The 23,475-nt window shown below is 37.8% G+C and overlaps 3 protein-coding genes and 1 long non-coding RNA gene across 11 annotated transcripts; all 4 read right to left on the bottom strand.

Annotated features, from left to right (window-relative positions):
* Positions 1-549: 549 nt before the first annotated feature.
* LOC121747460 lies at positions 550-3,365 on the bottom strand. Its single transcript, XM_042141495.1, has 2 exons — positions 2,225-3,365; positions 550-888 (listed from the first exon to the last, which is right to left on the bottom strand). The coding sequence occupies exon 1, from the start codon at positions 3,158-3,160 to the stop codon at positions 2,234-2,236; it is 927 nt and encodes a 308-aa protein (XP_041997429.1). The 5' UTR covers positions 3,161-3,365; the 3' UTR covers positions 550-888; positions 2,225-2,233.
* A 320-nt stretch (positions 3,366-3,685) lies between these two features.
* LOC121747461 lies at positions 3,686-4,510 on the bottom strand. The gene is made up of 3 exons (XR_006039204.1): positions 4,320-4,510; positions 3,987-4,214; positions 3,686-3,907 (listed from the first exon to the last, which is right to left on the bottom strand). It is a non-coding gene; the product is annotated as an uncharacterized LOC121747461 (long non-coding RNA).
* Positions 4,511-8,623: 4,113 nt separating this feature from the next.
* Positions 8,624-10,899, bottom strand: LOC121748961 (lysine histidine transporter 1-like). 3 transcript variants are annotated; one of them, XM_042143553.1, is made up of 8 exons: positions 10,716-10,899; positions 10,478-10,635; positions 9,966-10,349; positions 9,506-9,899; positions 9,306-9,429; positions 9,112-9,203; positions 8,960-9,028; positions 8,624-8,871 (listed from the first exon to the last, which is right to left on the bottom strand). In XM_042143553.1, the coding sequence occupies exons 1-8, from the start codon at positions 10,761-10,763 to the stop codon at positions 8,746-8,748; spliced, it is 1,395 nt and encodes a 464-aa protein (XP_041999487.1). In that variant the 5' UTR covers positions 10,764-10,899; the 3' UTR covers positions 8,624-8,745. The 3 variants fall into 3 exon arrangements, with proteins under 3 accessions (XP_041999487.1, XP_041999488.1, XP_041999490.1); XM_042143554.1 differs by having other exon boundaries at positions 9,306-9,411; XM_042143556.1 differs by having other exon boundaries at positions 9,966-10,389; positions 10,716-10,856.
* Positions 10,900-14,098: 3,199 nt separating this feature from the next.
* Positions 14,099-16,417, bottom strand: LOC121748071 (lysine histidine transporter 1-like). Of its 6 annotated transcripts, none has more exons than XM_042142282.1 (8): positions 16,220-16,415; positions 15,976-16,133; positions 15,456-15,839; positions 14,992-15,388; positions 14,806-14,911; positions 14,617-14,708; positions 14,463-14,531; positions 14,099-14,355 (listed from the first exon to the last, which is right to left on the bottom strand). In XM_042142282.1, the coding sequence occupies exons 1-8, from the start codon at positions 16,292-16,294 to the stop codon at positions 14,239-14,241; spliced, it is 1,398 nt and encodes a 465-aa protein (XP_041998216.1). In that variant the 5' UTR covers positions 16,295-16,415; the 3' UTR covers positions 14,099-14,238. The 6 variants fall into 6 exon arrangements, with proteins under 6 accessions (XP_041998216.1, XP_041998217.1, XP_041998214.1 ...); XM_042142283.1 differs by having other exon boundaries at positions 14,992-15,385; positions 16,220-16,414; XM_042142280.1 differs by having other exon boundaries at positions 14,617-14,911; positions 16,220-16,417.
* Positions 16,418-23,475: the final 7,058 nt, after the last annotated feature.

Here is a 23,475-nt window from a genome sequence, read left to right as displayed (position 1 = left end):
GGCACCTAATATAATCAAGTGACAAAATGCTTTCCATCACACTTCAATTCAACTTCCTCATTAGCTGTTGTTTTTTTTCTTTTTTTTTTTTGGAGGAGTCCTCATTGTCCCTTCCGAGTAAAACAATTCCTGTTATTTATACTAAACTATTGCATGGAAACAAATTTTCTATTCGTAGAATTTATATGCTCCGACTTGCACACTCTTTCTCTGCTTACAGATCTGAATACATTTCACATTCTTTTACAAATGGTATAGATAATTTTATACATCATCACATTAGTTCATACTAATGTTGATTTAAGGAAATATTAAGTCAAGCTATGTGTAGCATTAAAAAATCATTAAATATAGATTTCAATGCCAGAAATTATGAGTATGTTTTAAGAACTCTCCACAATGCTCTGGGGTCACAGTATCAGCGTCGCCTATAGACATTGCAACAAGAAAAGAAACAGGCTAGGCAGTCAAAATTTGGGAAAGAAACAAAATTTGATTGCAGAGTTTTCTTTCTTTTATTCCTTTTAAATTTAACAAGAGAAAACAATATAGATTCAAACATTTTCCATATCCCATGTACCACTCCAGTCAAAATTAGGTATACAGAAACAAAAAAGTTATACACTGAAGAAGGGTGTGATATTTTTGGTAATTCACTATGGGTTAGAAACGTACATTTACCCAAAATCTGGACTAATTTGTTGGACACAGAATGAGCAGTAACATCATAAATGATCAACAAATATGATGTAATTGTACTATACACGCACAAAATGAATTCCTGGGAGATAACACCGTAGCAGAGCTTCTCTCAATCATACACATTACACGACATTGGGTCCTCCAAAAGCATCGTTCATGATTCACCAATCTGTTTCATGACCTAACCTGCATTACTCACCACAACATGTATTTAAGATGAAATTCTTAATTGACAAACACAGTTCACCACAACCATCCAATACAAACAAATAAAAGAGGCAGAGTCTTTTTTAAGATTGTTTGTGTTCCCAGAGATCATGTAGCAGGATGATAAAGATAGAGGTTTAGAATTGCGTATACAGAATTGTAAACCAACAGCCATGGAATCAAATAAGGCATTTTATACCACATTTAAGAATTAAATGACATTAACTAACAACAGTAGCTGCCTATGGTCTACCAAGTTTACTCTAGTTTATGACTGCCCTCAATGGATAACTGACAGCTAAAAACAGTTTCCCCTTACATAATCATCGGTTTTTATGGGATTAATTTCTAAATTCCAACAACAAGACGTCATCTCTGTGACTAAAGTGACTTTACAAAACCAGACTTTCCTGGCTAGTCCCCTGTATCATTGGCCATCTTGCATGGACAGGTCTGATTTATCAAATAATCATCCAGCTCAAGAAGAATTAAAAAGGATTATGCATTCAAAACAAGGCATGCGCCATTTGCACCACTTCTGTATTTCTTCACCAGAGTCCTTCCCTCACTTGCTTGGTTGCAAGCCACAAAAATATGGACTAAATATGCAATTGGGAGAAAAAAAAATTAAACGGAACTGGTCAAATATATAAGTTAATGCTTAGTTTAGATCATTAAATTCCATAGGACCCCAAGCAAGAAAGTGCTCCAAAGTGATTGTAACCAAATATTGATCTTTTACATATAGGATCCCTCTAAGATATCTATACGAGGCTTGGTCTTTCTTACATTAGGAGCCAAATGCAACACATTCTAAAGGCAGTGTTCATACTTCATATATAATTCAATATTAAGATAGAAAGATCATTCTCCTTTCATGATCTGTCTCTCTCATATAGGACTCCAAAGCTAACTTAGTAGTAATAACTTATAAGGCAAGGCAAGGGAAGGCAATGAGGTCAGTGAAACAAGCATGGACAGGTAAGCCGAGTATATAATCACTAATTAGTAGAGTACAATACAAGCTCTAGGGTAAAGGACCATAGCCCACTATAGATGCAATCGTCAAACATACGATATCCAACTACCATGTGAGTGCGACACATCATCATTGAGCAAATTAGGAGCAACCACAATACATATATCAGAAATAAAAATGGTATGGCCGAGCACTTAATGCCAACAAAATCCAGGGGCTTGTTATCTACTAGATGCTAACTTTTCATCAAGAATCAATTACAACCACAGCAGAAGCTCAATTTCCCCTCTGCAATCCGTAGTACTCACGAAATCAGGGAAGAGAGAGCATTGATACCTGAATTGACTACGCCTGGGTGCCGCTCATAGCTTTCAATTGGATGTGATTCGCATCCACAGAGGTATTTGACAATGCTTCATACGATCCAAATCTGGCACGGACGCCCAGTGTCTTTGCAACAACACTGTAGACTACCAGGAAGACAACAAGCACCAAAACGACTTGAAGAACAAACATGAGGTCGAGAATGGCGGCCGCTCTCAGCTTGGAGTCATCCAAATCGCACTTGGTCGATCCCTCGACGCCGCTCACCACATCCAGCAGCTTGTGGCAGCCCTCCGGGATGAAGGCGTCGACGTAGAGCGAGAGCCCTGTCTGCAGTGCCCATAGCCCCTGCAAGCAGAAGGAAAGGCCCAGGGCGGCATCGGCCACGAACAGCTTCGGCTGGCAGGCGAGGGCCAGGCACAAGACGGAGGAGAGCGCGGAGATGCGAGCGGAGGTGGAGTCGCATTTGGCCTGGAGATCGGAGGTCTGCACGGCGGCGGAGGACGACAGGAGGGAGTATTGGAGGAAGAAGAGCGTGGAGGCGACGGCGAAGAAGAGATCCAGTGGGAGAGGGAGGAGAGACGTGGCGTCGGAGAGGAGGAGGGCGACGGCGAGGAGGAGGAAGGCGAAGAGCAAGGCAGCGGATTGGAGGGAGGTGAAGAGGTGGACGGCGGTGCGGCCTTTGACGTGGGGAACGGCGTCGGAGGAGACGAGGAGCTGATGGATGATTGCGATGAGGAGGCAGAGGATGGTGAGGTAGAGCTGCAGATGCCGCCACCGGTGGTGGTGGGGGGAAGCGGCGGGGGAATTGAAGGGGAGAGGATGGTAGGGTTTGGCGACGTAATCGGCGGGGAATTTGAGGTGGTTTCGGGTGGTGGAGATGAGGTGGTAGAGCCCCTGCGTCAGCAGCGCCGCCGATGAGAAGATCTGGTAGATTAGGGCTGCCATTTCCACAACCCTAACGGAATTTGCTGCAGCTGTTGAAGCAGATTACTCGAACAGAAATGGCGGATTTGATCATATGCTAGAATCGCGTCATTCAGATTTGGGGTAGCTGTGATTTTGGTGAGAATTAATTTAGTAAAAGTTAAAACCCTTTTTTATTTTTAAACAAGTGATGAACTCTAAAGTTGTGTGTAAGACTAAAAATAGACTTTAGTGATATACATTGTTTATAAAAATATACTGAATGACACAGAGTTTTAAATGCGTAATAAATAAATTAAAATGAAAATGGTGAATTATTTTTCATAAATAAATAAGTCACAAATTTTATTGAATAAAAAAATAAAACTATTTTTATGCCATTACAATAAATTTTACAGCAACATAAACTAATGTAATCATTCGTTTTTACTCCACTAACTTTCGTTCACTTAAACTATTAATAACATTTTCTTCACTAATCAGTATTTATGAGTTTCATTTCGTACTTTTCAAAAAACAAAATCATAGTAGTTTATAATTTTCCATATTTATGTTTCTTAAAATATTTTATATGCAAGTAACCGAAAATTCTAATTTTATTAAAATACAAAATTTATATACAAATAAAACAAAATTTATATTGATATAAAAAGTACATAAATAATTTCTTACAAAGGGAGTATGTGTTTGGTGCAAATCCAAAGCCTCCAAGAAACCCAAGCAGCCCATCAAACAAAGGCAGAGTAATTCCCACAAACATTGTAAAAGCTGAAAAAATCACAAATATTCACAAAACTATTAGCAGATAATATTAACATTAAAAAACAGCTGCGTTGAAGCTCATTACCAACGTACGAAGTCCTTGAAATAATCCGCAAACGTTTATTAGGCTCGAACTTGAGTTTCTTCACTAGCACAGCTTCTATCATGTCATGTTGTAAGGGAGGCGGAGGACTCCAGCTCCAACAATGGCAGTGACATTGTGAACTGTTGAAAACCACCATCTTCCCCTTCTTGAATGATTTATCGGAAGCCAATCATCGATGGCCCTGTCTTCTGCACATCGCTCATCTAGCTACATAATTTGAACGTAAAATATAGTCATGCAAAGCTTGCTCATTAAAGTGCAGACAGTTTTAGCATATGGTACCATCACATTGAGGCAGAAAAGGAGACTTACTCCATGGCTGTACTTGCTATGGTTATGAATTTCCTCTCCAGTTTCCATTAGTTGTTGTAGTTTGTGTTCTGTGCAAGCTTCCCAATGAGGAAATCAAGAATCTGCATAAGGTAGTAAGCTATCAGAACATTAAAGATTTCATTTGTGAAAGGGTTTATTCTGTTGATTAAGATTCACAAAAATGACATAGATAAAAGTGAAATACCCTCAACTTATATTCTTGGCGAAATGCATAATGAGATCTTCTATATATGGAGTATTAGTACAGCCTTAACAGTTAAAAGACAAACAAATATAGCCTTAACCGTAAAATATAATAAACTAGTACTAATAAATAAAGACTCAGACTATCATTCTTCATTAATGGTCTTTTAGAGTTGGTGGAGGAGGAAATAGTCTGAATTTTCTATTGCAATTTGTAATGTAAATTTCTCTTTACTTAACATCATGACATAAGATTAGTTTTTATTGTCTTGGGGCAAAATTGAAAGCACACAATTTGAATTAAGATATTGCTTCGTTCATTATGGATTGATTCTGATTCCATCCAAATATTCTTGTGTTATAGGAGTATATCTTACATAATTCTCACAAAATTACACGAATTCAATATTTAGTTGAAAAGCGCGAATATGTACAGTTCAAACTTTTCACGATTTTCTTAACTTAAATCATGTAATTTTATATAGTTTAAATCGAAGAGACGAAGAGATACACGATTACAGTAGATATTAAAACTATTTGCATATTTTTATAAAAATGACAATTACTTTATTTTGATCTGGATCTTTCATTTGAGTTAGTTTATTTTATTCCTGGGAAAATAGGGAAGGTTTATAAATATGGTTTAGGGTTGCATCATACTCCATCAATATAAAACAAAGACTCTTCTCATATGATCTTTTATATTCACGTTTATTTTTAGTTTTGTTCAATTTTATGCATTAACAATATTTCACAATGCTTTATATAAAATCACTTATAAAAACCACACATCTACGAAGAGCTGCACTCCCCTTTAGACGTCAACCATGCAGAAATTTATTTTGTAGTACTAGAATCATAATAATAAACTAATTAGTAATTAAAGAAATACTTATTATCAGGCTTAGCCTGTTTTCTTTACCCAAAAAAAATACTTATTAGATTGTGGAGTAATTAAAAAATTACTAACTTTAATTAAATTCATTTTAAATTCATTTTTTATTAAAATATTAAATATAGTGGAGAAAGTGCCCTGGACAAAAGTGAGTAAAAATAGAAAAAAATAAAAAATAAATAAATAAAAAGCTAATAGTGAGAGAGGGCTGGGCAAAATCCATAAACCTTACCAATTAAACCAAACTAAAGGAATTTCTCAAGACCTATTTCAATATATCAATCAGCCTGTTATTTTCGATTTTGTGTATTCGCTATCCTCATTAATTTTGATTTTGCACATTCTTTCTTGTGCCGTTACATGCAATATTACACTTATAAGAATATAAATTTATTTTTTCTTTTGGCTAGGAAGGCGATAAGGTGGTACTTGAGAGTTGAGATCGTTTGTTCCAACTTAGTAGTCCTAAACTTATAATGTCTCATTTCCATTTTTTCTCTATTTCAATAGTTGATGCTGTACTATAGTTTTACATTTATATCAATATTAACTAGGTCTCACTAATCCACTTACAAATTATTTTCTATATTTAATTGAAAACATTTTTGGGGGTTGATTATTCCAACATTAGGGTGTGATGTTTTTAAAATTTCATTTTTGAATTAAGCATTCATTATAATTTTATACAAAATAGTAGTAATAGTATTTATTTGATTATAAATATTGCAAAATAGTGATACGTGGACGAGATGGATAATGGGACAAAAAACTCGTTTGTGGTCAATTTTGTAAATCTGACAAAAAACTCGTTTTTGGTCAATTTTCTAATAAATATGACAAAAGCGTCAGTAGCAAGTGGCCATTAATAACAAGAGCAATAAATGGAGAAAATATCCCTTTTTAATTGAAGAAAATAATCAAATATGGCTAATTGATTGTACCAATGAGAATTAGCAGCATCTACACATTGAGATATGACGTGTTTAATGAATTATAATTGTAAAAAAATATAGAAAGGATAATAAAAATATTTTTACAATTATAATTAATCTGGCACATAACGTGACAATATGTTCAAAACGTGACAATATGTTCAAAGCATAAGAAATTTATTCTTAATAATGAAGCAAAAACTCTATATGTGTTAAGACTTTTTATCAGTAGCATCGACCGCATACGTGTTCAACGACGGAGTATAGTGTTGCATGATATTGAGCGTATCGTGCTTACGCGTTTGTGTGTACTTAAGCACACGATTGTTTCCTTATATATGTTGTCGTCCGAGCCATGAGTCTGTGACATCTTATTAATTTTTTATAAATAAAAATACTAGATTCGTCTCATTTAAATAGATTGTTTTTGCTATTTTGGTTTGTCTAATAAAAACAAACATTTCTAATGCGACGAGTCTCATCTAACAATACTTTTATTAGGGGTGACAAATCGTGCGTGTCGGGTCGTTATCGTGTCGCGTTATCGTGTCGACACGATAACGACACGACACGATAACAACAAACACGAACACGACCCGTTAAGAAAACCTCAAACACGAACACGAACACGACCCGCTACCCTCAGACACGAACACGACACGAACCCATTAACGACACGAACCACTTCGAGTCAACACGACACGATAACAACACGTACATGAGATGACACGATAACGACTCGATAACAACACGACCTGATAACGGTTAAACCTATTAAAAACATCCAACAAAATATGATCTAAACATAAAAACATCAATAATTTCTTAGTAACAAAATCCAACAAAATTCAACAAAAATGAAAATAATAAGAATTAATAATATTATAATATTACTTCTTAACGGATAACACGAACCCGACACGAACACGACACGAAATTTTCGTGTCATTAACGGATCGACCCCATAAGGACACGAACCCAATAAGCTTTGACTCAAACCCATTAATTTCGTGCCGATTCGTGTCGTGTTATCGTGTCGTGTCAAAAATTGGCAGCACTAACTTTTATACTAACCTTTTCTTTTGATCGCTAGCATATTTTACCAATTGTATATGATTACATGATGTACTATAATTTTTATGGGGCGGATGAAGTAGTTAAAGCCGTTACTTCATTCACACCAAATTTCTGTTTTTTTCCATTTGTCACCAAATTCTCTCAATTTTTAATTATATTTTCCATGTTGAATATTTGTTGTTTGTTCATATGAATCCACAACGACAGTAATTTTCCTGACAATGATGGTAATTTCCATGGGCAATGATAACTTAGACAACAAATACTCCGTATTTATTGGCTTCCACAAATCAAATATGTTAGTAACAACTATGAAATGATGGTAGGACTTTCCACAATCCAGAACTATCAACTTACGTTTGCACTTGGTTTTTCAGTACAAAATTAATTAAAATAGAATTTTAATTAAAATGTGTCCAGAACAGTAGTATTTATCATGACCCACATTTAGTCTGAATATTTTCTTTCAATCAATATTTTTTTCTTCATACGAGGAGTAGAATGTTACTCAATCAAATACTTTTCAACATAATACATACCCAACGCTCGGAAAATACACTGAAATTGCAATTTAAATCATACTACTAAGTTGTCAACCTTGAACTATCTAATGCAGTCGAAACTACCTAATCTATAATATAGCATGTGGTGCAGGCTGCCGACATATATGCAAAGAACTTTGACTTTTCTTTTATTAATCATACGCTACTCATTTCTTCAATTTAATTATTTAATCTTAAATTAAAATATACTCCCTCCATCTCCCAAAATTCGTCACCATTTGACCTGATACTGGTTTTAAGAAATGTAATAGAAAGTGGGTTGAAAAGTTAGTGGAATGTGGATCTTACTTTTATATATTAGTTTTATAATAAAATGTGAGTATGAATGAGTTAGTGGAATATGAGGTCCACTATAAAAAATGACAAAAGTAAAATGTGACAAATTTTTAAGGACCCACGGAAATGAAAATAGGTGATAAATTTTGAGGATGGGACGGAAGGAGTAATAACGACAAAGTCAACTTTATGCTTCAATAATAGAATCAGTATTTTACCTTAATCTATAAATAGTGATATAGAAAGGTTGAATATGACTTATCTCTGTACACACGCTACCAGTAGTCGTACTACTAATTTCAACAAAACAATTTCTCTAGCGGAAATTAACCGAAACAAATCAAGAAACTCATATAATTTTAAACTGAACAATTTCTGTAGCTGAAATTAATTGAAGTAATCAAGATATACAGGAAAATACAGATAACCATAAAGAAAAGTAGGTAGGAGTACTACATGTCTACATATATATAGCTTAGCTATCTAGTCGGAAGAATCGGATCTGATTCGCCGTAGAATTTATAATGTTTAGCTTGAAGTATAATCTGCCTGAGCCCTCCAATTGGTCCAACAATCATCAACAGAACTCCAAATATTATGCAAAACTGAAATCCACAAACCAAATTAATATGATCAAATCTATGTTGTTAGAAAAATCAAGAGTAAGTGGATAAACATGGCATATATACATACCCAGCATGCCCAAAAAGAAAAACTCAACACCCTCGGCTTGTGAACCATAAGCCATACAATACTAGGAAGCTGCACAAATGTCAAATAATTAGATCTACTTAATATCTCTACAATTTTATTGTATCTGAGTATAATTAAGGTTAGTTGCTTACAAAATATGTGGTAGGAGCAAACCCAAATCCTCCAAAAAATCCAAGAAGTGCATTGAAGAAAGGGAATGTGATGGCAATAAACGTTGTGAAAGCTGAAAAAATATATATGCAAAGCTCATATCATTCAATTCAAAACATAATAAGTGGAGTAGCATTGCATTATTGGAGGAAAAATATAGTACTGTAGAACTTACCAACATAAGTATTCCTAGAAATAAAGCGCAGATACCAAGTTGGCTTCAACTTGAGCTTCTTTGTGAGCACAGCTTCTATCATGTCAAAAACTGGCATTGCATACAACTGCACATATATACTCCCCTATATATCACTTCAAAATCATGGACACAACTTGAAAAACAATAAAATTATAGTAGTAAAAAAACAAGAAAAGAACCTGATAGCTGCCAACTAGATGAACCACAACAAACATGTTAGCCATGGCGATGAGCCATTTAGGTTGGTCCAAAGTTATGAGAATGTTTTCGTTTACGTCATTACCAAAAGCCCAGTATCCAACTATAGCAACCGGAAAGTAGCAGAAAGCGACGATGACGTAAGCAACGATCACTCCCTTCCACATAGGCTTCTTGGAAGGCCTGTGTGGAGTGGAAGGCATAGTCGCTTGAATCTCCATCACCACGTTGTGGCCGCCATAAGCGAACGCCATGCTCCCGAGCGCGTTGAAGAAGTTGAACACGGTTCCAGCTGTCGTTCTTGACTTATAACCGTATTCCACTCCCGTTCGAACACCTTTCTCAATCGAAGCCGCCCAAGCCACCGTAGAATAACTGCAATTTAAAATTAAATCCATCACTTTATTTTTTTATTTTTTTGGTAATAATGGGTTGTAGTACCTTATTGACATGACGGCAGCGGCGAGGGAGACACCGGAGATGGAGTTGAAGGTGGGGAGCTGGGAGAGGACGAAGTGGACGGACGAGAAAATGAGGATGAAATAAGTTAGCCTCATTTTATTGCATTTTTCACAGACTAGATTATGAAATTTTTGGAGCGATATGCCGCCTGTGGTGAGGTAAACTATGTTCAATCCTGCGAGAACGACGAGCTGCACGGGGACGACGATCCAGAGACCGAGCTTGTGGCCAAAAGCGTGCTGTCCGAGCTCGTGGTAGCGGTCGAATCGCTTCCCGGGCACGAGCTCGTGCATCTCCACCATCTGCCACAACGAGTATAGCGTCACGAGCCAAGAGAGGACCAGGAACGACACACCTGGCCCCCTGCAAAATGACGTCACCATATATTGGTAAGACGCTTCCCCTTTAATTAATAGGTCATGGAATGTGGAAGGATTATTAATCCTTTTTTAAATAAATAAAAAAAAGGGTTAATGAATAAAAAATGGTACCATCCGAGTTGGGACATGGCGTAAGGGAGGCTGAGGACGCCGGCGCCGACGATGGCGGTGACGTTGTGGAAAGCTGAAAACCACCATTTTGCTGTTCTTGAAGAAGTGATTGGAAGCCAATCATCTATGGCCCTCTCTTCAGCCAACCGCTCTTCCGCCTGCAATTTTCTATGTTATTCAATTTTCCATTTAAATGCCTCACACACACACACACACACACATAGCGAGAGAGACTTACACTATTGTAGTAATTGTTCTTGCCATAGATTGGAACTTCACTTTCCATCGACTGATTCTATCCAATGCGAGCAAAATAGAGGAGAAAATAAAACTAGGTAGGAATCCTCCACCTTTTTTATTCTTTGCAGAAAATTCAATAAATGAGCTGGTGTGTGAACCATCCCAGAAATAATGGGTTAACCAATTCTTTATGCGCCAGCAGTGCACTTATACATTACGTCTACACTTTTATTTTTAATTTATTATATAAAAATATATTTTTCTCTTCATTTAACATATTAAAATATAGTAGTATCTAATAGAAATCCATGAGTTCCATCTTAAAACCAATTGATGATTGGAGGAGGGGCCCATGAGACTTATATACTAGTTTCAGTTTTATCTTGACACCGATGTGGGACAATTATATGTTATATTTTTAGTTTCAATTGCCAACAGTATCTCCTAAAATCTGTGTCTATCACTCAACCTAAGTATAACAATTACTTTGAAATGAAAAGAAAATTAATTACACACACTATTCATTTTACACAAATCAAAACTTAAAAACACATAATGGCAAAATTAAGATGCATAAAAGGTTAGGCCGGAAATATGCCATATTCCCTTACTTATTTTTAACCATGGTACATGCTCGTGAATATAAAATTAAGTTAGGACGCATACATGCTTTTCATCGAATTTATACTATTAAGCATATATACTTTCTGACTTTATTAATTAATTTATTAATCTTGCCGCAATTCGTTTTCCCACGTGGCTCAAATGTGATGTCATTTTTATCGAAATTGCACTCTCGGGTTATTCAAGCATGATTTCCATGTTTAAAGATAAGCTTGAAATAGAGCTGCCTCCATTTTCTTACAAGTCTAACGATGAGACATAAAACAAGAAGTTTTTTTTAGCTTTATAATTTTATAGTGGAGTATATATTTAATATGACGCATGGATACTCCCTACAAAATTATATATACTGTCACCTATTAAAATTCATTTAGTTCTCAAATTTTGAACTTTAGGATAGTTAATATTTAATAAATAAATTCCAGAAAGAATAATTAATAGTATACATTTATACTAATCTTTGAGATCACCACTCGTCCACGACTGAGAAATATGAGAGGCGACGTGCCGACAATATACCTTACTTAAAGGATCAATCCCATGTGCCAACTATCTCAAAAATTATGTACAGTACTTATTACAAGTAGTAATAATAAATCTTTATTTCAAGAATATTGCTAGATTATTGTGCCGTATTCAAGTTGTTGACTTTGACAGTTTGACAATGATCTTAATAGTACGATCAAGGTTAAACTTGCGATGGAATTTCATTAACTGTTCGAAAGTTTGGAATTTGGTAAAATGCTAAATACGTCGAATTTGGACCATGAATTTAATTAAGCTCAAATTACAAATTTTTTGAATTGTTATTATTCTTGAGAAGTTAATACGTCGTATTATTATTATTTTTTATGTTTTTCATGTAATCCGATTCATTATCTTCCGTCACTGATCAAATGTATTTTTTTGTAATAGTTAATTAGTTTCGATGAAAATAAAATATAGGAGTACGAAAAAGTTTTTTAGTTAAACAATAGTACAATTTCCTCAACCTTTAATTATTTACTTTTCGCACAGTGCTCATTATTTTTGTAGTGTATCCAGAATTCCAGATCGTAATTTTTGTAGTTTATCCATTCTGAGGTCGGAAAGATCGAGCATTTACACATTTTTTTTATTTACACAATTTTTCAAGACTACAATAGGCACCTTTTAAAATTGACGGTATTCTTTCTTCTATTTTAAAATTTGACTGTTTTTAATATAAACATATAATAATACTTTGTTTAAATTCTTGGTCTACCGCTGGTTATCTAGTATGAGCCCTACAACTCGTCGCAGAATTTATAATTTTCAGCTTGAAATATAATCTGCCTGAGCCCTCCAATTGGTCCAACAATCGTCGACACAACACCAAATATTATGCAAAGCTAAAATTCACAATGCATATTGCAGCAATCAGTTCCATGTTCACATAAATATCAAGGATAATTGACACTAGTTAATTACTGAAGTTGGATATAAATATAGCATACATACCCAGAATGCCCAAAAAGAAAAACTGCACCTCCAAGGCTTGTGAACCATAAGCCATATACTAGGAAGAGAAAGACTCTCTAGTATACTACATTCATTCCAACTAAGTTAAATCGTATTCATTTTTTTAAATGTCCCAGATATGTTGAATCAATTTTTTTCTTTCAAAAAACAAAACATCATAAAGACTCTTATTAGTACTGAATTTAATCTCTCACATTACTCTCTATTATCTCTTCTACTTTATTCTTCCTCATAATTTATTTTATCTTCATTTAACACAATTTCTTAATAAATTTTGTGTTAAAAGAAATGCGTCAAATTAGTTAAGACAGATGAAGTAAAGTATGATATACCAACTAACTCTTCGTCCACTCAAATTTTTAGCAAGTTTTTTTTTTTATTTACCTTAGATGTTCCAATTCTCCGTTAATGACGTCTAAGTCCGGATAGGGGGAGTATAAATACTGTGCTCAATTTAGATGAGAAAATAAGGACATGGCATGAAAACAAATGTAGTGAATGAGGAGAGAGAACTTAGTGAATTCGAAAGACTTCTGTCATTACTGATTTTATTTCCCTATATTTACATGTGAACTAGAATTAAATAAATAATTGCATTAACAAAGATTACATGACCGTATAATTTATCTAAGATTAAATATGTTGATTTATCCAATTGAATGGTCTTTGTTCTTCTCGGAAGTCTACTAAAATATATTCAATTCTAAAATTTCAATTAATGTTAAGTACTAATAGTATATTTTTTTCGATATTTAATAATTATAATATAAAATTAACATTTCTTAATTTATTTTGATTTTAGTTTGTAATTAAATTTTCAACCTTATTATTCTTATTCAAATTATTTTTAAATTTTCAAAAGGGGATGTCGCAGAAAAATTATATACCCTGCGTCCATTATATGAGTTTTTTAATACACTAGTAAAGTAGAAGAAAGATAGAAATAAAAAGTTATGGAAAGATTGTTAGTAGAAAATTATGTACACCTTAAAAAAGAGAGTAATAGTTTAAAAAATAGAGTGTATTTTATATGACAGACTTGCAAACTGGTCTATTTTTATGTGATGGAGTGAATATTTATTTATTAAAATATTAATACTCGTAGGAATTATTGAAATTAAAATATATATTTATATAATTTATATTAAATAATTATTTAAATATTTTTAATCTGGTTTGACCCCACGATATTTAGTTTCTAGATCAGCCGTTGCCTGTGCCACTAAAGAACAAACCACTCCTGTCTAGAGGGCAGGATTAGTTTAAACTCTCAAATCAGAGTATATATTTGCCCCGCCATGCTTATCGTTAAATTTACACTAGCTTGTTTAAATTCCTGGTCTATCAAGACAAATATTATATTTGTTGGAAAAAAATCCTGGTCTATCAGTGATTATCTATTCTGAGCCTTCTAAATCGTGGTAGAATTTATAATGTTTAGCTTGAAGTATAATCTGCCTGAGCCCTCCAATTGGTCCAACAATCGTCAACACAACGCCAAATATTATGCAAAACTGAAATTCACAAACCAAATTGCAGCAATCAGTGCATGTTCATAGAAAAATCAATAATAATTGGCACTAGTAATTAATGAAGGTGGATATAAATAAATGTGGCATACCCAGCATGCCAAAAAAGAAAAACTGCACATCCTCGGCTTGTGAACCATAAGCCATATGATACTTGGAAGCTGCACAAATATTAATTACAAATTTCTGTCACATCTTTGCAGTTAGTATAGTATAGAATTTAATTATATACAGTTAGTTTCTAACAAAATATGTGGTTGGAACGATCCCAAATCCTCCAAAAAATCCAAGAAGTGCATTGAAGAAAGGGAATGTGATGGCAATAAACGTTGTGAAAGCTGGAAAAAAAAAACCAAAAGTCATATACATCATGTCGAAAAAATAGAAACTGGCAACCAAAATGAGTATCATTGGAGGAAAAATAGAAAAACTTACCAACATAAGTATTTCTTGAAATAAAACGAAGGTACCAAGTTGGCTTAAAATTGAGCTTCTTTGTGAACACAGCTTCTATCATGTCAAAAACCGGCATTGCGTACAACTGCACATAACTGTATTAATGTACTATATCAACTTGTAATATAAACAAGATGAATCAAAGTGGTAGAAATAATATGAAACCTGGTAGCCTCCGATAAGATGGATGACGACAAACATGTTAGCTATGGCGATGAGCCATCTTGGCCTCTGGAGTGTGATGAGGATGTTTTCATCGACTGCATTGCCAAATTTCCAGTATCCAATTATAGCAACAGGAAAATAGCAAAGTGCGACGATGACATAAGCAACCACAGCTCCCTTCCACATAGGCTTCTTGGAAGGCCTATGTGGAGTGGAAGGCATAGTTGCTTGGATCTCCATCACCACATTGTGCCCGCCATAGGCGAAGGCGATGCTCCCCAACGCGTTGAAGAAGTTAAACACGGTTCCAGCCTTGGTCTCCGATTTATAACCATATTCCACTCCCCTTTGCACACCTTTCTCAATCGAAGCTGCCCAAGCCACCGTAGAATAACTGCTATTAACCCAACCCAAAATTAAATCCATCATTTTCTTCTCTTTTTTTTGGTGATCTGTTGTAGTACCTTATTGACATGACAGCAGCGGCGAGGGAGACGCCGGAGATGGAGTTGAAGGTAGGGAGTTGGGAGAGGACGAAGTGGACGGAGGAAAATATGAGGATGAAATAAGTGAGTCTCATTTTATGGCATGTTTGACAGACCAAATCATGAAATTTTTGGAGCGATATGCCGCCTGTGATGAGGTAAACTATGTTCAATCCGATGAGAACGACGAGCTGCGCAGGGACAACGATCCAGAGACCGAGCTTGTCTCCAAAGGCATGCTGTCCGAGCTCATGGTAGCGGTCGAAACGCTTCCCAGGAACGAGCTCGTGCATCTCCACCATCTGCCACAACGAGTATAGCGTCACCACCCAAGAGAGGACCAGGAACGACACACCTGCCCCCCTGCAAAATGACGTCACCATATATTTAGCAGTTTAGTTGGTAAGACGCTTCCCCTTTTAATTAATAGGTCATGGAATGTGGAAGGATTATTAATCCTTTTTTAAATAAATAAAAAAAAGGGTTAATGAAATGGTACCATCCGAGTTGGGACATGGCGTAAGGGAGGCTGAGGACTCCGGCGCCGACGATGGCGGTGACGCTGTGGAAAGCTGAAAACCACCATTTCGCTGTCCGAGAAGATGTGATCGGAAGCCAGTCGTCAATCGCCTTTTCTTCCGCCATCCGCTCTTCCGCCTGCAAATTTCCAAGTTTAGTTAAATGGAGAGAGAGAGAGAGGGAGAGAGAGAAAATATATTGGGAGATATTCATGAGTGGCTTGCATTATTGTTGTAATTGTTCTTGCCATAGATTGGAACTTCGGTCTCCATTGTATAGATTGGAACTTCAGCGTCCATTGTAGTGAATGAATGGTATCACATTAGAGGAGAAAATAGGAATAAATAAAAGCTTGAGGAATGATGCTGTGCTTTTTTCGTCGTTGCGGAAATGAGCAGTCTCGTTTGTGATATTCAAAGTCCGAACATTCCGAGAAATACACCCTTTGGTTGTGTATGGCCCAGCCCACCACATAAACAATTAATTATACTGATTGATCACGAAATACTTTTAAAAAGTTTTTCGTAGATCGTTTCAAGATCAAATTTAAAGAGAAGAATTACAGATTGCAACCCATGTAATATAGTTAATCAAAATTTCAACTGTGCAATAATTTATAGTACTAATATTAATGATAAGAAATACTAATGTTTACGATTACCACAAGTCCAAACCATAAGTCAACAACTTGGAAATACTCGAATATCAGAGGCGAGCCGACAACATATTTTGACTAAAAACGAATCAATTCCATGTTCAACATTCACCATTAATTGCCAAGAAACGTATAATCTTCGACTAACCTATCTACAGCAAGTTATAAATTGTCCCAGCTAATCAGCTAAAAATTTTATTATAAGAATGGTGCTAAAAATGGTCTCCTACTGTTTAAGGCTCTCTCCCTTAACCAGATTCTGTCGATGATTGTTGCGATAAACGGAATGATAAAACGGACGTCTCGAGCTCTCCCCGAGATCAGCTCCAACTAGGGTTTATGCGGAAAGTAAAGAACGATAAAGATGAGGGAAAATAATATGTTATTTCTTCATTGATTGCTTAAAGAGAATTACAATAGCCCTATTTATAATAAGCAAAAGATATGAAAGGATAATGCTAAATCAATGCTAAACTAACTAAGAGAGATTTGGGGATATCCTTGGGGATATTCACGTATCAACTCCCCCGCGGTTAAAATCCACCTTGTCCTCAAGGTGGGAACCACGACACAACGAAGAGAGTCCGAAACAACAGCTTTGGCGAGATAACTCTCCCCCCGGATCAAATGCCCACCGAATAATTGCACGACTTCCTTCAATATTCCCATAAACATTCACCACCGAGTGAGGCTCGATGCCTGCCGTGGATGACATATCGATGAATGGCCCAAAAACCTTCTTCCCTTCGAGGAATGGCACAAAAACCGAAGCTGGAAACCGCGATAAAGTTGCAGTCGTTACCTTGAGATGCATTGCAATAGGAGCATACGACTTCTTTGGTGCTTCGTCAATTATGGTGGGTTTTTCAATCACCGGCTCTGCCTCATCCCGAGCCTCAATGACATTCTTCGACACATGAACATCTTCGTCTTGAATTGCTGGCAAGTCCCCATTCTCTGGGAGGTTGTACAGTTCTCCAGAAACAACTTCTTCTGCAGATGACGTGCTCCGCTCCGAAACAATATTCTCCTGAACTCGGATGAGAACTGGCTCTTTAGGAACATGAACGACAACATTATGGACCACCGCTGGGCTAACACCAATATTATTCACGTAATAGGGATCAACGGTGTAAGGCGGGGCAGCAGCGGGCAGCATCGCCGACGGTGGATCAGTGTAGGGATCGGTGTAGTACTACGGCTGACTATAGGGATCAGTGTAGGACGGCGTAGCAGAGCTGATCTCCAAGAACGGAGGGATGTGAGGCACATTGACATCCATGCGCGCCGGCTGCCGCTGCCCCGGGAATCCCAAGACGACCCGCCGCTGTAAACGTGGGGCTCGCTGAAACGATTCCCCCAATTATCCTATGCCGAGTGTGGACGCGACGCTGGGGGCAGATCCCACGTCGATTGAAGCTCCTGTTGGATCAGGCGCTCGGCTGGTCCAGTGCGACGCGACCCCGACGCACCGCTGTAGGGAGGATCGGGCTCCGGCCGCAGCCACGATTTGTCTGCGATCGGCAATGACGCCGGGTGCCGATGTCCCGGGGTGTCACACGCTGACCTAACCCCCTGGCTGGTCTGATCGCCGAAGCGAGAGCCCCAAACATCCCACGCTGGAGTTGGCCTCGACGCCGGTGGCAGATCCCACGTCGACTGGAGTTCTTGTTGGGCAATGCGCTGGGTTGGGCGTGTGCGTCGCGAACCTGATGCACCGCTAGGGTTTGGGCGGAACCCTTCGGTGAAGTCCATGAAGGGTGAGGTCGCTGGTAGATGCAGCGCATAAGGCAAGGCAGCCTCCAACGATCTGGGAAGAGGGCGGCTGTCGGGTGGGTCCGGTTCAGGCCGCGAAGTGTGTCGCTCTGACGGCGGGCGACGATCGTAATCGTCCATCCGCGCTTCCATCCTAGCCATGCCAGCGACCAGCCGCTCGAACATGACACGGATCGTATCAAAGGGCGGCGAGTCCGACGTTGCCTGCGTCAACACCGGATCTGACGATGAGTTCATCAATGGAAGCACCAATTGTTAAGGGCTCTCTCCCTTAACCAGATTCTGTCGATGATTGTTGCGATAAACGGAATGATAAAACGGACGTCTCGAGCTCTCCCCGAGATCAGCTCCAACTAGGGTTTATGCGGAAAGTAAAGAACGATAAATATGAGGGAAAATAATATGTTATTTCTTCATTGATTGCTTAAAGAGAATTACAATAGCCCTATTTATAATAAGCAAAAGATATGAAAGGATAATGCTAAATCAATGCTAAACTAACTAAGAGAGATTTGGGGATATTCTTGGGGATATTCACGTATCACCTACATTAACATAGAAGGAGACGCTAATTTGATTTTCAATTCTCATACATAGCTTCTCTTGTTCAATACGTATAAGATATACTCCTTTCATTCTTAAACCATAGTCTTTTTGTTATTTTGGGAATGCCTTTCATTCTTAAACCATAGTCTTTTTGTTATTTTGGCTCATTCCCAAACGAGAGTCTTTTTTTATCACTTACAATACTCCAATTATTTTTTCTTACCATCTTTATCTTATTTTACCAATTTTGCAATAAAACTTGTATCACCTTCAAAATCTTAGGAGAAAGGGAGTGCAATAATGTGATATTATTGTGCTCAATTTAGATAAGAAAACAAGCACATAATAGGCACCACAAATTTTGTAAAACACAACACTACATACACATACAACAGAGAAATCAAACAAAGAATATCTGGTTATATGCACCCACGCAGGGGCAGCAATCAGAAATGTGCAGAAATTGAAAGAAACACACAGCAATTCATGATTCGTGGAAACTGAATCTAGATTACACAAGTCGCACGCAGCACTCCAATCGGTCCAACAAACATTAAAGCAACACCGAATGCAAATTCAGCAAAAGCCAAGTGGAATCAGTTCACTTCTTCGCCACAAGAGCGTATAATATTATCTGCTACCTTCGAAAGCCATTCCTTGTGTCCTTCTACAAACCCCGCAATCTGCTTGATTTTGGTAGCATCGCCACACCCTCCTCCTATCTTCTGGTCAATCGTTGCCAGGAGAGCTACCAAGGATTCACAGTTCTTTGTCCGAAGAACAGCGAACACCGTTTGATCAAAAATCCTTGCATAGCGCCAAGTCTTTCTTGTGTTTGCATCCCTCTTATCCTCTTCGGACTGAGGAAAGTCATACCTTTTATAGATTTCGACCGCGGCATGTAGAGCATCGCGAATAGGACGATTATCAAGTTTTGCAGCAAGAACATCAACCGGAACCTTCAACCGACCAGCACAATCCAGCAGCAATCTGTAAGCATGCATTCCTGTATAACACATGTCTCTTTCATACAACATCTCACACATTCTCTGATCTTGCCCTTCAAGCTTTGTGTATTCCAGTAGGAAGGCTGCAATTGTATTTCTCAGCACAGCTCTGTTTTGGAGCACGTTTCTGATTCCTTGCAAACAGCTTCTATCAGGTGTTATTCGGATAGCAATATCCTCCCCATAAAAAGCTCCATATTGATGGCATATCGAACTCCATGCTCTCACAATATTGTCTTCTTCTTTAACCACCATCCGCAGAAGTGACCCACAGAGGTATGAAATTCTCCTTGCCCAAAGCATAAGTGCAGCATTATCCGCCTCTACTGTTACTCGATGTGGCTCATCTGATTCATTCACTAACAGATCTTCCAAGCTGGTTGATTTTCCTTCTAGGGGACTCAATTGGGAAAACAGTCTTTGTTTGGGATCCTTGCAAGATGTCATATTCCAAGCACACACCATTAATACAGCAACCCTTGCAGTAGTCACCTTGGAAGCTGAAGTAATAGTTTCAATTGCTGTGTTGAGATATTTTGCTATTTCCACCTTGTCTTTCTCATAGTCCCAGACCATCAAATCAAGACCTTCTAATGCTATAACTTGAGCATCACTCCACTCTAGAGTTGATTTTAACCCACAGATAATGTCTGGTAGATCTTGATACTTACTTTTGAACCCTGGAGTAGACATATTCTGGAGATTTCTTAAAACTTGGTCATGAACTCTCTTTGCTTGAAGCAGTTGATCATCCCCCGTCGTTTGTTTACTGGTAGACATTTGGACTATGAAACAGAGATATGGACGAAGTAAGCAGTGAGTTACTTAACTGAAGAACGCAGAGAGTCGGAGCGGCGGCTTGGACAGAACCGTGGTGCGCGAGCAGAAGGCAGATCGCCGGGAAAGGCAGCAACAGAACAGGCGTTAGAAGGAGTATAGCCCCCTGCCGGAGAAGGAGAAACCGAGGGAGAGAAGTGGAGAGCAAAGAGAAGCGATTCTCTAAAATTAGGGCTTTCGGAAATGGGGATAGTGGACTACCTTCGGAATTTGCAAAGAGGTTCCCCAAATTTCAACCCTCTTAATTCACATAAATGGCATAATTAAGCCCTCCATGTTCAATTAACTCTATAATTAATCCCCTCAATTAGAAAATTTGAGGAACAGCCCTCCCACTTTTGTAGATATTCAATAAGACCCATGTCTTCTGCAAAGCTCAAAGAAATATCCTAGGAAGTGGCTTTAGGATAGGAGCAAAAATTATTTAAATAAACGACTATGCACAAGCGAAATTCGTCTAGATACGAGCAAAACTATCTAACTTAGCTCCTAGATGCAGGTCCAAATTGTCTGAATTAGGTCAATGATTGTCAAAGAAAAATTGAAGCGACTCCTAGACACAAGCAAAATTGTCTAGCTCGGAGCAAAAAATATCCGAATTAGCTCATAACACGAGCAAAAACTGATTAATTAGCTTTTTGACATGAGTCAAAACTATACGTAGAAACAAGCCTAAGTTTTTGAAGAAGAATGAAATAGCTCCTAATGAGCATAAAATAATGGGGGAATATGATTGAATAAAAAATAGAGCATATTTATCACTGCGCAATATGTTACATGTACCACATTCTACAAATGACCAAAAAAAAAGTGTTCACAAAATAAATTTGCTAGGTTCAATAAACCTCAAAAGGTTATAACAATTGTCAAAGACTTTGTGGTTACAGCCTACAAGCATTGGTTCAACAACCATTAAAGCAACAACAAATGTTATGCAAAACTGAAACTTCCGTAAGCTAAGTTGCATCAATTCAGCTTATTCACAAAATGTAGTACCACATTATCTGCTACCTTAGAAAGCCATTCCTTCTGTGCTTCTACATAGCCTGCCTGCAATCTTCCTTATTTCATTAGGATTCACAGATCCTCCAATTCCTATTTTTTGTGCAATGATTGCTTGAAGACCTACCAATACCATACAATTGTTTGTTTGAAGAACTGCATATACCTTATGATTGAAAATCCTTGCATAGTGCCACGTCATACGGACATCCCACTGCGGATGCCACGTCATACGGACATCCCATTGCGTAGTGGCGGACATCCCCAAGGACAACGCAATTTAAAAAAAAAAGAAATTAATGCAATAATCAGGACATCCGCTCGGACGTCCGTGAGAGTCAACGCCTATGCGGCACCGATACGTCACCCTGTTGCCGTATCGCGTATCGGATACGTTTCCGATACTGATACGCGACGGATACACCGACGATACGTATCCTGGGCGTATCCGCGAGGTGGGCAGTATTGGGCCGGGAAACCTCAGATTCGATACGTATCTTCGGTGGATACGGCCCAGTTTAAAGCCCATCTAAAGGAGCCCTGTTGAAAGGAGTATATAAGCAGCGGCTAATGTGTTTCCCTACCCCAGCTCGTCCCCACGCCCGACTCGCGCCTGCGCCGCCACTGCGACGACGACGACGACCCACGCCCGCGCGGCTGCAGCAAGGTTCTTGACATCGTTCTCTCCCTTCCCCTGTTAGAGCTTTCAATTTCAGCAGTATGACATCGTTCTCTCCCTTTTAATTATTTCCTAATTTAGAACCTGCTGCTATCATGTTATTTTGAGTGTAATAGACCTTTAATGTCTCTATGTTGAATTAGAATATCAATTTTGTAATTTATTATGCACTATTATTATTTATTAAAAAAATAGTTAAAACGTATCCGCGTATTGGGTTGTTTGGGAAAGAGCCGTACCCGCGTATCCGTATCGGTGCCGCACAGGTCAACGCAATGGCGGACGTCCGCACGGACGTCGCGACGGAACTCCGCGGAACGCAGCGGATGTATCCGTGCCTCCCTTGCACAATGGCGGACGTCCCGCGCGGACTTCCGGCACGCCGGTCGGAATTCCGTCGGGACGGGCGCCAAGGGTTTCCGGAAACGGGGAAAAGAGAGAAAAGAGATTTTCCTGGAAATCTGAAAAGAGGTTCTCCACATTTTAACCCTCCTAATTCACATAAATGGCAGAACGGTCCACTCAACTTGGAGGAAAGTAAATGAAACCCTCCTCCAGCTTCAATAAATTGTGCAATTAAGTCCCTCGACTGATGAGTAAAAATAATCTAAATTATCTCATAGGCACAAGTGAATTTCATCTAACACAACTTCTAAATACAATCAAGAACTATATGAATTAGTTCATCAGCACAAATCGAAACTTTTTAAATTAATTTTTTGACATAAGTTTAAACTGTCCACGAAGAATTAAATATTTTGTTGAAATGAACAAAATTTTGAAATAATGCAATAGAATACGGAGTAGTATTTATTTGGAATCCATAATTGAATATCGTATCACGTGGTCCCCAATGGTAGAAATTAATGAGATGCAATCAAGTAATTAATCCCCATTTTGTGACCACAGGGTCTATAAATGGCCCAAAAAATAAGTTATCACAAAATAAATTTGCAAAGTTCACCAGAAGCAATAAGG

The sequence above is a fragment of the Salvia splendens genome, chromosome 9 (genome assembly GCF_004379255.2).
Source record: "Salvia splendens isolate huo1 chromosome 9, SspV2, whole genome shotgun sequence".
NCBI lineage: Eukaryota > Viridiplantae > Streptophyta > Magnoliopsida > Lamiales > Lamiaceae > Salvia > Salvia splendens.
The sequence above is the reverse complement of the archived record's forward strand: the minus strand, read 5'-3'. Positions and strand labels throughout refer to the sequence as shown.